This window comes from Otolemur garnettii, unplaced genomic scaffold, assembly GCF_000181295.1.
Source record: "Otolemur garnettii isolate 467f Iridium unplaced genomic scaffold, OtoGar3 scaffold00140, whole genome shotgun sequence".
Lineage (NCBI taxonomy): Eukaryota > Metazoa > Chordata > Mammalia > Primates > Galagidae > Otolemur > Otolemur garnettii.
In genome coordinates, this window is record NW_003852535.1 from 2,812,894 (window position 1) to 2,825,492 (window position 12,599).

The 12,599-nt window shown below is 49.9% G+C and overlaps 2 protein-coding genes across 2 annotated transcripts in view; both read left to right on the forward strand.

Annotated features, from left to right (window-relative positions):
* Positions 1-461, forward strand: part of TSGA10IP (testis specific 10 interacting protein) — an 11,977-nt gene extending 11,516 nt beyond the window's left edge. Inside the window, exon 8 of the mRNA XM_003798774.1 lies at positions 338-461. Coding sequence (XP_003798822.1) covers positions 338-461 — 124 coding nt within the window. The remainder of the gene's footprint in view (positions 1-337) is intronic.
* Positions 462-1,859: 1,398 nt separating this feature from the next.
* The window catches only part of SART1 (SART1, U4/U6.U5 tri-snRNP-associated protein 1), a 17,119-nt gene continuing 6,379 nt past the window's right edge, over positions 1,860-12,599 (forward strand). Inside the window, exons 1-12 of the mRNA XM_003798686.3 lie at positions 1,860-2,259; positions 3,991-4,048; positions 4,421-4,476; positions 4,998-5,124; positions 5,250-5,355; positions 5,608-5,685; positions 5,789-5,888; positions 5,979-6,121; positions 6,260-6,466; positions 7,172-7,296; positions 7,388-7,521; positions 7,604-7,746. Of these exons, the coding sequence (XP_003798734.1) occupies positions 1,947-2,259; positions 3,991-4,048; positions 4,421-4,476; positions 4,998-5,124; positions 5,250-5,355; positions 5,608-5,685; positions 5,789-5,888; positions 5,979-6,121; positions 6,260-6,466; positions 7,172-7,296; positions 7,388-7,521; positions 7,604-7,746 (1,590 nt within the window). The 5' untranslated portion in view covers positions 1,860-1,946. The remainder of the gene's footprint in view (positions 2,260-3,990; positions 4,049-4,420; positions 4,477-4,997; positions 5,125-5,249; positions 5,356-5,607; positions 5,686-5,788; positions 5,889-5,978; positions 6,122-6,259; positions 6,467-7,171; positions 7,297-7,387; positions 7,522-7,603; positions 7,747-12,599) is intronic.

Genomic DNA, 12,599 nt, shown 5'->3' on the forward strand with positions numbered 1-12,599 from the left:
AACCTGAGCAACAGTGCCTTGCTTAAGGACACAGGCGTGAATAGGCAGCAAAGCCAGTCTGGGACTGTGTCATCAATCACCTCCTGAGTGGCCACACACAAAGCCCTCATTAGGGTCACACCCACGTATACGTTCTCTTACTTCTCAGAAGACTGGGTACAGAGCAGGGATTATGAGGCTCCCTTCATGATAAGAAAACTGAGACTGAAGAAGTCACTTGCCCAGGGCCCCACTGCAAGCTAGTATAGGAGCTAGATTTGAACCTGCATTGTCAGTGACTTCCTTGGGCATGGAGTGGGAGCTGCAGAGCCCAGTGGTTTCTATCTGTGTCTTGAAGGAGCCACAAGTCAATGGAGGTGAGAATGGAACGTTCTTCTCAGAGCCCCCCAAGGACAGAACCCACCAGCACTGAGCCCGACAGGCACATCACCCTCAGCCTGGACCCACAGTGCAGATCCTGAGAGAAAAATTAAAGGCTTTAAGGCAAATACAGCGTGGGATTTCTGGTGGTGGTGGGAGGCTGCAGGTTGGGAATAGGAAGTGGCAGGTGGGTGGGCATCAGACTTAACTTTGTCCCCACATTCCTCAAGAGTTCTGGCTCTTCTGGCTGTCCCCTGCCCAGCACACACAGTCCCTTCTCTACTTCTGGGGTCCTAGAAATTTGAGAGCGAATAGGAAAGAATGGCCCAGGCCTTTGAGGACTCTGGGTCCAGTGGGAGAGGGAAGAGGACTTTTTAAGGGGCGAGTATAACACCTATTGAGAAGGGCCACACCGGGAGGAGCCAGCAGGCTGAGCTTTCGCAAACCAGTGTGGAGAGGAAGAGATAACCTAAGTAGAAATGGTGGGAAATTAGAAAGACAAGTAAGAGACATAATATAGGCTAGGATGGAGAGGGCTGGCCATTGGGCCACCCAGCACCGAATTGTGAAAGCAGCTTTATTTATAAAGTATCTTTAACAAGGTAAATCTTAACACCTGGGGTAAGGAGGAAAGCTGTAATAAGGAAAGTATGCAGGGGCTACATGACTTCCGGCAGGTGAAAAGAATGTTGTTAAAGGAGGAGCAGCTGGGGGGCCGCCCCCTCAGCATCTCCCAGGGTGTGTGTGTTGGGGGGCCCTGCCACTTCACAGCCCGTTCCCCACACTGAGCAACTCTCGGGTAGAAGGAGGGATTGTGTGACTTGGGCTTTTAGGTCCCAGTAGTTTTAGAGCCCCTTTCCTTCAAAACCAAACCAAACCAAACCAAACCCAACCCAAAAGCTCATACAGAGCTTTGAATACAAATTTTGTATTCAATACTGGGGCTTCACAGACACACAGAAGCTCATCTGGAGCTCCTTAACAGGCTACAGGGCGTAGGTTTAAACACCAATCCAGGGAATAAGGGAAGGCGTTTGCTGATAATACCAATTATAGGGCACTGAAAGCGGGCGGGTGGGGTGGGGGTGGGGGTAATGGGCAAGTCTCATGAAAAAGGAAAACATGCTCCATCTTCCTAAACCCTATGGAGCCACGACCCCAGGGCGTCCAATAGGCGGGCGCTATGGGAGAGGAGCAAGCTGTCCACGGAAAGACCGTGAAGCTGTTAACACTCTGGGACTGGGAGAGTGCAGGCGGAGGAGACCGAGAGGCTTCCAGTTCCGGGGGTGGCTTAAAAGGCCTCGAGGACCTTTACAGTTCTGGGACCCGGTCTTCTTCCCAAGGGTGGAGGTGCAACTGAACCACCAGCGTAAGTCCGGTGACAGGCCCCAGGCGGCCGCGAACGAGCGGCTGGGCCCGGATCCCGGCCTTCCCAAAGGCCTTTGGGGCCGGCTCCAAGGTGAACGACGGAAGCAGCCACTCTTGGTTTCCGGCAACACGACTGCGGCTGCCGAGCGACCCGGAAGTGTTTCCATTTTGCGTCGTCGGGTCTCGGCGGCGGCCGGGCTCGGACTAGGCGTACCGCGATGGGGTCCTCAAAGAAGCATCGCGGAGACAAGGAGGCGGCCGGGACGACGGCGGCAGCCGGCACCGGGGGCGCCACCGAGCAGCAGTCGCGGCACCGGGAACACAAAAAGCACAAGCACCGGAGTGGCGGCGGTGGTGGCAGCGGCGGCGAACGACGGAAGCGGAGCCGAGAGCGTGGAAGCGACCGCGGAAGCGGGCGGCGTGGGGCCGAAGCCGAGGCCCGGAGCAGCGCGCACGGGCGGGATCGCAGCCAGGCAGAGCCCTCTGAGCGGCGCGTGAAGCGGGAGAAGCGCGATGACGGCTATGAGGCCGGTGAGGGGCGGGGCCTGTGCAGGGGGCGGGGCAGGTGGGAGTCCCGGGGAGTGCGGGCCTCGAGTGTGCGGGTCCTCAGTGCCTGCGAAGTACTCCAGGCTCTCATCATGAGCATTTAAGTTAGCTTTCCTACGGTTATTTGGGATTAAAGGTTGAGTTTTCTCTAGTAAGGTCCACGAATACAGCGGTCTTTTGTTTTTAATTGCTGGTACATTTGCTGGTACATTATAGGCTTTCACTAAACGTATTGGATGAATGAATAAGTGTACAGAGGCAAGAGAAAACCTGGTGTGGAGAGAATCACGTAGGCAGGAAGACAGGCAGTGTTATGAACGCGGAGGATCTTGTACTGTAGTTAAAAGAAACTTAGATTTGTCATTATGGTAGTAGCGAGCCATGGGTTTGAGTCGGGCAGTAAGTTGCTCAGATTCACATTTGTAAAGATGACTAAATTGGGAGCTCAAAGGTCTTCAGGATTGGAGGCTGGGAAATCAAGAGGTTTGTAGTGGGGTGAAGGTGGGATTGTGGCCTGCACTGAGGCAGCAGCAGTGAGTTGGAGAGAAGTGGACAGACTGAAGAAGTGTTTTGGAGGAGGAATTAACAGAATTTAGTGCTTGGATAAGGGAGAGAAGGAACAGAGGATGACTCCTTGAATTTTGGCTTCAGCAGCTAGGTGGGTTGCGATGTCATCTACTGAGATTGAGGAGTTTCAGAAGCAAATTTGGGGGGCAGGGAATGAATTCATTTTTGGACAGTGTTAAGAATGATGTACCTGGTGAAACCCAGGGTTTGGGCTGGATAGAGGAGTTTGGGAGTTATGAGTATTTAGGTGGCCAGTGAAGCCCACAGAGTGTAGAGTGACAGGGTAGGGTCAGGAATAGAACCTGAGAAATGCCAATACTTTAGTAGTGGGCAGAGGAAGAGGCTTCAAGAAAGGAGGCTACAACAATAAAGTGACTTTCTGTTTGTGAGGTGTGTGGAGGAGATCCAAAATGCTTACTTATCTCTGTCCTTATCTTACTGTCCTTATCTGTCTTACTTATCTCTCTCCTCAAAATCTAGCACAGAGCAGGTACCTAAAAGAGTTTTTTGACTGCATAAATTACACAGAGAACATCGTCATGTTTCCAATACATTCCCTCATTCCCCAATTCCCTGCCCTGTGGGAAGAAACAGCTGAAGTGACTGATGGTGCTGTGGAGTTCAGGAGAGAGCAGTTAATTCTGAGCAGTAATTGAAAATGGTTTCATGAAGGAAGTAGTGTTTGACCTTTGCATTTAGATGGGATTTTGTTAGTCAGATTAAGACCAGTGAAGACAGTTGAGGTTGAAGACAGAATATACAAAAGTGGAGAGGGCAGTCAGGTATCTGTAGTCTCAACTGATCAGGAGGCTGAGGTAGGAGGCTTGTGTGAGGCAGTTTAAGACCAGCTTGGGGAACATAGCAAGACTCTGTCACATAAAAAAAAAAAAATAGAGAGGGCAAGGTCAAGGCTGCAGGAAGTTGGATCTCTCGGGTTAGGGAAGGAAGGTATACAAAAGAGGCAGGGCTCTGAGACTAAACTCAGGCAAGAAGAGCTTCTGGGGAGCTCAGATGGAGAAGGTTGCTGTTTTCTGGTGTCTTAGCAGGCTCAGGTGCTGGGGAGTGGTTCTTTGACCCTGCAGCCTGAGCCAGTGATGTTGGCTTCTTGGCCCTGTGTTCAGCTCCTGAGCTATGGTGTTCTTGTTCCAGCTGCCAGCTCCAAAACTAGTTCAGGAGATGCCTCCTCACTCAGCATCGAGGAGACCAAGTAAGTACTATCTCCCTTGTGTTTCTTTCCTTTTGAGATAGGAAGCTTCTGGGCAAGCTACCGGGGAGGCTTTCTCATACTGCTGATTGGATTTTGAAAGGCTGTATAAGTCATCTTAGTCAGCCTTTGAATTATAGAAGAGGAAACCAAGTTGTAAGAGGAAGGGTGGCCTTCACTAGTGAGGCCAGGCCAGTCCCATGCTCCTTGCTTTGGAGGGCAATGCCCTTCTGAATGTCCTAGGCTGCCTGGGTCAGGACCTTCATTTGGAACCTTTAGGGCCACTCATTTCCACTCTGTTTCACCTCTCTGTCCAGGAGTGTACTTGACACCCTTTTCTTTGATAACCCCTAACACTGTGTCTCTTGTCCTCAGTAAACTCCGGGCAAAGTTGGGGCTGAAACCTTTAGAGGTCAATGCTGTCAAAAAGGGTGAGTATAAGGCTAGGATAGGGTTTGGGTGGGGGAAAGAGGCCATCTGAAGGGGTCTTTGAAGAAAGTGGGGTTAGAGTACAGACTCAGCATCATGTAGTGAGTCTTGTGCATGCTTATTTACCAGAAGCCACGCGGCCCCTCCTTGCTGTAACAGTGGGGATCTGGGACTCTGCTTGCTCTCTGAGTTGGAGCAGTTGGCCGTCACATACTCACCCTGGTTGTGAGGTGGTGTTAGATGGGCTGAGGGATGTGCACAGTTGCTACACTGGGCTGTGCAGGGGTTGGTTTGTTATTTTTCTTCAAAGCATGATGTGAGGTGCTATGGAGGACACAGAATCCTGTTGGATTGTATGGGGTGATGTGGAGGGTGGGAACACGGTGGGAGTAGGGAGGTGAAGGATTCTGTCCACTCTCCTGGCCCTTCTGGCCTCCTGAGCTAGAAGGGGGCAGGGTGAGTGGCTCCCTCCTCTCCCACCAGCCATGGGCGGGCATAGCCTCACGTCTGGCCCCCCTTCCAGAGGCGGGCACCAAAGAGGAGCCCGTGACAGCCGATGTCATCAACCCCATGGCCTTGCGACAGCGTGAGGAGTTACGGGAGAAGCTGGCAGCTGCCAAAGAAAAGCGCCTGCTGAACCAAAAGCTGGGGTGAGATGGTCCCAGCTAGGGTGGGCAAGGAAGCACTGATGGGGCTGCCATCCTTGGCTACCTCTTGAGTTGGGGTAGGGGAACAGGAGATGGGCTCTCAGAGCATGACTTTCTTCCATGGTCAGGAAGATAAAGACGCTGGGGGAGGATGACCCCTGGCTGGATGACACTGCGGCCTGGATTGAGAGGAGCCGGCAGCTGCAGAAGGAGAAGGACCTGGCAGAGAAGAGGGTGAGTGACTGGGTAGATTAGGGTGGTTGCCAGGTGCCTCTGGTGGCCTGACTGGGTGGTTGAGGTATGAGACTGACCTGCCATATGGGGCTCAGAGAGTGGAAAATTTGTGGTTAGTGGCATCTGCTTTGGACTCTTGGCACCTTCCTGCAAGACTGGCCCCTTTTGTTTTCTCACTTGGTAGAACCCCTGGTGTTTTCTAGTGATGCTGGAAGGCCTGAGGTCATAGGTCATCCCCTCCCTGTCTCATAGGCCAAGCTGCTGGAGGAGATGGACCAAGAGTTTGGAGTTAGCACTCTGGTGGAGGAGGAGTTTGGGCAGAGGCGGCAGGTGAGGCTGCAGCACTGGGGAAACTAATGGAGGGGGCACTGGTGATGGCTTCAGAGGGTTGGGGAGGTTGGGGCTGGTGACTTAGCTGGACCTTTCCTCTTAGGACCTTTACAGTGCCCGGGACCTGCAGGGCCTCACTGTGGAGCATGCCATCGATTCCTTCCGAGAAGGGGAGACTCTAATCCTCACCCTCAAGGACAAAGGTGAGCCGAGCTGGGTGCTCTGGTTGGGAACATAGACACTGTCGAGTCAAGGGCATGTGTGAGTGGTCACTGCCTCTGCCTTGTCCTCAGGTGTGCTGCAGGAGGAGGAGGATGTGCTTGTGAATGTAAACCTAGTGGATAAGGAGAGGGCAGAGAAAAACGTGGAGCTGCGGAAGAAGAAGCCTGATTATCTGCCCTATGCAGAGACTGAGAGCGTGGACGACTTGGTGCAGGCATGCCCTGGGCGGGGTGGATGGCTGGGGCCTGGACATTGGGAGTAGGGGCTATGAGGAAATGGGGTATGAGAGATGGTGGCTTTGTGGCTTTTCAGAAGTTAGCCTGGGTCCCAACTTGTACTTCTTTCCTTGTAGCAAAAACCTCGCTCCATCCTGTCCAAGTACGATGAGGAGCTTGAAGGGGAACGGCCACATTCCTTCCGCCTGGAACAGGGCGGCATGGCCGATGGCCTCCGGGAGCGGGAGCTAGAAGAGATCCGGGCCAAGCTGCGGCTGCAAGCTCAGTCCCTGAGCACAGCAGGACCCCGGCTGGCTTCTGAGTACCTCACTCCTGAGGAGATGGTGAGCCCCTCCCCTGCTTTGGGATAGTGGTCCTTTCTCCCCTTGGGTCACATGTTGTCTGAATGCTCTGAGAGGGAGAGTGATCATTCGTGTTTATGAAGTGCTTGGTCCTGTGGGCGAGCAGTAAATGGCAGTCTGGAGGAGGCGCTGGGTGTAGATGGAACGGGGCTGTTGAGTCAGATGGGCCTGAGTTTGTGTTTTAGGCTCTGCCATGCTGCCAACTTATGCCTTGGGTGAGTCATTTGACTGTGAACCTGGAGTGGTGCATTTGAAATAGCAGTGGCAGGAACCACCTCCTAAGGTTGCTGTGAGAATAGTAGTAACATGGATAAGTGTTAATTTTATGGACATGTGTGCATTTTGCTTGTGGAGTGACTATGGGAACATAGGGTAGCCAGCTGGTGTGGGAGGTATCTGGCCAACTGGGTAAGAGCAGGGAATCTGGAACTGGACTACTGGTTCCCAGCTCTGCCCTTTGATTTAAGGGCTGGATGACCTTGGGCAAGATACTTAACCTCTCTATGCCTCAGTTTCCTCATCTCACAAGCAGGATGACGGTTGCACCCACCTCAGGTGTTGGTCAGGTGTGGGAAGTGCCTCAGACAGGTACAGAGTAAAACTAGAGAAGTGCTCACTCTTCTGGGCTTGTGACTGGCCTACCATGGCTGCTTCCCCCACCTCATGTCTCTTTTCTCTTCTCCTTAGGTGACCTTCAAAAAGACCAAACGGCGGGTGAAGAAAATTCGCAAGAAGGAGAAGGAGGTGATGGTGCGGGCAGATGACTTGCTGCCTCTTGGGGACCAGACTCAAGATGGTGACTTTGGTTCCAGGTAGGCTCAGACACAGTGGTGGGGTGTGATGGCTGGGCTGGGCTGGCCTGGCCTAGAGGTTGATGCTCACTGGAGAGCTTTCCTTCCTCAGACTGCGGGGTCGGGGGCGGCGCTGGGTGCCCGAGGTGGAGGAGGAGGCCCAGGAGGAGGAAGAGAAGGAGCCCGTGCCTCAGCCTCTGCCGTCAGATGACACTCGAGTGGAGAACATGGACATCAGTGATGAGGGTGAGGGGCCTGGTGAGAGGAGTCAGGGATATGAACCTGGGGTCCAAGGATGTGGTCTGAACATGTATCCCGTTTCTCTCAGAGGAGGGTGGCGCTCCGCCATCAGGGTCCCCAGAGGTGCTGGAGGAGGATGAGGCAGAGCTGGAGCTGCAGAAGCAACTGGAGAAAGGGCGTCGGCTGCGGCAGTTGCAGCAGCTACAGCAGCTGCGAGACAGCGGTGAGAAGGTGAGACTGGATGCCAGTGGGCCTGTGGACAAGCATGTTTGAACGTTAGAAGCAGGTTTCTAGATTTGTATGGTGTTTTCACCATAAGATGCTTGTTTTAGTGGTTAGAGCCTTTTGTCCCCTCTTTGCTCCTGTGAATATTTGTTGAGTGCCTGCTGTGAGTTTGGCTTTTTTTTGTACTGGGGGGGTCATTGGTGAAGAGGACAGACAAGGATCCTGTGCTTGTGGAGCTGACTTTCTAATGTGTGTCTTAGATGACAGCAGTGACCTTGTGAACACAGAGACAGTCATTTCTGATAGTGTTGAGAGTTGGGGGCAAAACCAAGATGACATGAGATAGTAGTGGGAGGGTTGGGATCTTAGATGGGATGTTCAGGCAGGGGTGGGACCTAGAGTACAAGTTGAGGGTGGCTTTGAGAGAAGCCAGGTGGTATAATCATTTATTTCAGGAGAGAAGGTTGGGAAAGGGGACAACAGATGTAGATAGCTTTGATTGGGGGAAGTTAAGCCATGTCTGAGTGTTAATATGTTCTCTAATGAAGAAGTGGTGGGGTGGGTGGGTGTGAGGAGGGGGGAGGTGTGAGCAGGGGGAGATACTCAGTGGAAGAAGAATGGGTCTGATGCGTGCTCACTGGAGATTGATGGGGCTCCACCATCCATGGCTGTGGATTTAAAGAGTTCTGCTGAGCATATCTGTGGATTTCTCCAGCTGTGTTCAGCTGCACCATGTAGTGAGCTGAGTAGATGGGTGGTTGGGATTAAGTAGGATTGGGCTTTTAGGGAGGTGGGCAAGGAGGGTTTCTTCATGGCCTCTGACTCCAAGCTGGCTAATAAGGGATAAGATAGGAGGGAGTGATGGGTGTGAGGACCAAGCCTAGAGTCATGATGTGGTTGAACTACTAGATTGAGATTAATAGAGTCAGTGAGCTGGAATAGAGAAAATCCTTGAAATTGTGGTTTTGAAGGGGTACAGCTGCTGGTGGTTGTAAGGGCAACCCTGGGGGGAAGGCTGAGGAGGTGATCACTGGAGGTGACTAGGATGAAGAGAAAGGACATCTTGAAAACCCATCTTTTCTCCTTGCTTCCCACACTCCCATGCCTACCACATGCTGGACACAGAGCTGCTGCTGGGATGTCACAGGGAGCTAAGTGGACCAGATCTCTGCCCTCATGGGATGGATAGCGCAGAGTTATAATTCACTCTACAGGAGTGAAGGTAGCACCCCAAGAGTCTCTGTCCTCAAGGAACTTCCATTCTAGTGTGAGGAGATGAAGAAAGAAAGTAATGTAACCGGTGTCAGGTAGTGATAACCACCAAAAGGCAAGGCCCTAGAGACAGATGAGGGGTGAAGGAGAGTTCTTATGTGAAATAGGGTGGTCAGGGAAGGTCCCCCCCAAGTGGTGACAGTTAACCTGAGATCCAAATGAAATGCACCTCAGCCATATCTAACAGCTCCAGGGGAGGAGGGGGTTGACCTGCTCCAGGAGCATCACTGAGGTTGTGCTGCTGGTTGGAGGAGCGATGAGAAGAGTGATGGGGAACAACCATGTGGAAGAGATAGCCAGAGGCCTAGTCTGGCGGAACCTTGGTGTAGTAGAGAGTTAGCCTTTAGGGTGCTGCAACCTGAGTTTGTTTTTTAAAAACTCTGGCTGGGGGCAGTGCCTGTGGCTCAAAGGAGTAGGGTGTTGGCCCCATATGCCGGAGGGGAGAGTTCAAACCCAGCCCTGGCCAAAAACTGCAAAAAAAAAAAAAAAAAAAATCTGGCTGCTGCTGTGTGAAGAGACTAAGCAGGTTACAGGTGGCAGGAAGGAGATCAGCTAGAAAGGTATTGCATCATCCACTGAAGAGGTGGTTGTATTTGGAATATGTTTTTTGAATATAGAATTAGTAGTATTTGTTGATAGATTACAAGTGAATAAGAGAAGGTGAGGATGACTCCTGAGAATTCTGACTTGAATAGCTGGCTAACTTTTAGGGCCACTTACGGAGATGGGAAAGACTAGGGGAGAAACAGGCTTAGGGGAACAATTAAGTGTTTGATTTTGGTGGAGTTAAGTTTGAGATGCCTCGTTATGAGGGGTGGTATTAGGTAGGCAGTTGGATACATGAATTTGAATTTCAGCAGAGAGGCTGGGACTGGTGATAGAAATGTGGGAGTGAGTCTACAGATGGGGTTTAAAAGCTGTGGGATTGACTGGAGTCACCAAGAGAATGAATGAGTCTAAATAAAGATGAGAAAAGACATATGCCTCAGTAAAGTTGTTCTAAAAGAAAGAAAATACATGCATGTGTATGTACATTAAAAATAAAAATGTGATCCTACTAAAGGAAAAAAAAATAAAAAGGAAAGGGAACTTAGGGTCTCAGGAAAACAGCTGGAAAAGGAAAGTAAGTGAGGAGGGTAAAGAAGAGAATATGTCATCTTGGAACCCATGTGCAGAAAGGGTATTTTTTTTTTCTTTTTTTTTGGCCAGCGATGGGTTTGAACCTGCCACCTCCATATATGGAGCTGGCCACCCTACTCCTTTGAGCCACAGGCACTGCTGCAGAAAGGGTATTAAGAGTAAGACAGTGATCAGCAGTAACTAACATTGCAGAGAATCTGGATATCAAGAGGATAAATGGCCTGGTGCACTGGCTCACACCTATAATTCCAGTATTTTGGGAGGATGAAGAAGAAGGATCCCTAGAGGATGGAAGATGGAGACCAGCCTGAGCAAGAGTGAGACCCTGTCTCTATAAAAAATAGAAAAAGTAGTTGGACATAATGGCACACCCAGCTATAGCACGGGAGGCTAACGCAGGAGGATTGCTCTCAGGAGTTTAAGATTGAAGTAAACTGATGAGGCCACTGCACTCTAGCCCTGTCTCAAAAAAAGAAACAAAAAATGGAGGGATAGAACTTGGCCGTTGGATTAGGCAACATGGAGGTTTTTGATGATGTTTTCTGAAGTTAGTTCTATAGATTAGTAGGAAATAAGAGGGCCAGATTGTGTGGGCTTTAGTAAGGTTGCTGGATGCAAGATTAATATATAAAAGTTAATTGTGTTTCTGTACACCAGCAACAGAGTTAGAAAATGTAGTTTCAAAATAGGACATTATGAAAGCAATATGGATATTGAGATAATGAGTAAACAATGGAAAGCAATTTAGTTAAGAAATAGGAAAGATAAGAATACAATAAAAATAAATGATATGCAAGACTTACATTTTTGAAAGACATTAAAGAATAGATACATCCTTGTGTATCTGTTGCTAGGTTGCCCTAACAAAATACCACAGATTGGCTGGAGTAAGCAACAGAAATTTATTTCTGACAGTTCTGGAGGCTGGAAGTCCATAATCAAGGTGTTGGCAGGTTTAGTTTCTCCTGAGGCCTTTTCTCCTTGGCTTGTAGATGGCTTTCTTCTTGCTGAATTCTCATGTGTCCTGCATCCCTGTTGTCTCTCTCTTCTTAAAAGGACACCAGTCCTGTTAAATTAGGGCTGTATACTTTATGACCTCATTTAACTTTAATTACCTCCCTAAAGGTCCTCTCTCCAAATATAATCTTTGAGGGTTAGAGCTTCACCATATGAATTTGGGGGGGGATGGGGGGAAACATTCAGGCCATAATAACTGTGGCCATGGATAGGATAATATTTTTATGTTTGTTTTTTTGAGACAGAGTCTCAAGCTATTGCCCTGGGTAGAGTGCGTGGTGGTAGAGCTCACAGCAAACTACAACTCCTGGGCTCAAATGATCCTGTTGCCTCAGTTTTTCTACTTTTAGTAGAAATGGGGGTCTTGCTTTTTGCTCAGGCTGGTCTTGAGCTCATGAACTCAGGCAATCCACCCACCTTGGCCTCCCAGAGTGCTAGGATTATAGGTGTGAGCCACTGCACCTGGCCTGGATAGTCTAATCTTGTAAAGATGGTCCATCTGGTCTAGGTTTAATTTCTACGTTTAATGCAGTTGTAGTAAAAATCCTTTTTTGTGGAACCTAGCAAGCTAATTTTATAAAGAGTCATTATGGTAGTGTGGAATTGACATAAGGATGCAATAATTGGGCATAGAGACCAGAGGGGCTGGGACTGGTCTCTAGATACAGAATTCTGAGATGTGACGGGGCATGCCAGTGGGAAAGAATGCTCAGCATTTCAATAAGTGGGACTTGGACAATACAGTAGTTATCTATTTGGAAAAAATGAAATTGGGGCCAGGCATGGTGATTCATGCCTGTAATTCCAGCACTTTGGGAGGCTGAGGGAGACCAGCCTGGGCAACACTGTGAGACTCTATCTTTAAAAAAATTAATTAGTTGGCTGTGGTGGTGTGCACCTGTAGTCCCAGTTACTCAGAAGACTGATGCAGGAGGATCACTTGAGCCCAGGAGTTGGAGGTGCCAGTGAGCTATGATGTCATCACTGTACTCCAGCAGAGTACAGAGTGAGACTCTGCCTCCCCCAAAAAGACAAAAGAAGTAGGGCGGTGCCTATGGCTTAAAGGAGTGGGGTGCTGGCCCTATATACCAGAGGTGGCGGGTTCAAAACCTGGCCCTGGCCAAAAACTGCAAAAAAACAAAAACAAAGAAACCTCATTTTGGGTGGCCCCATATACCAGAGGTGGCAGGTTCAAACCTGGCCCCAGCCAAAAACTGCAAAAAAATAAAAAAAATAAAAAAAATAAAAGAAAATGAGTTTGTACCTCAGACCTTAGAGATAAATTAGAACTTCAAAGTAAAAACATTTTGAAATATAATTAAGAAAGTTTTGTTAGCTCGGCGCCTGTGGCTCAAGTGGCTAAGGCGCCAGCCACATACACCTAAGGCGGCGGGTTCGAATCCCCAGCCCGGCCCGCCAAACAACAATGA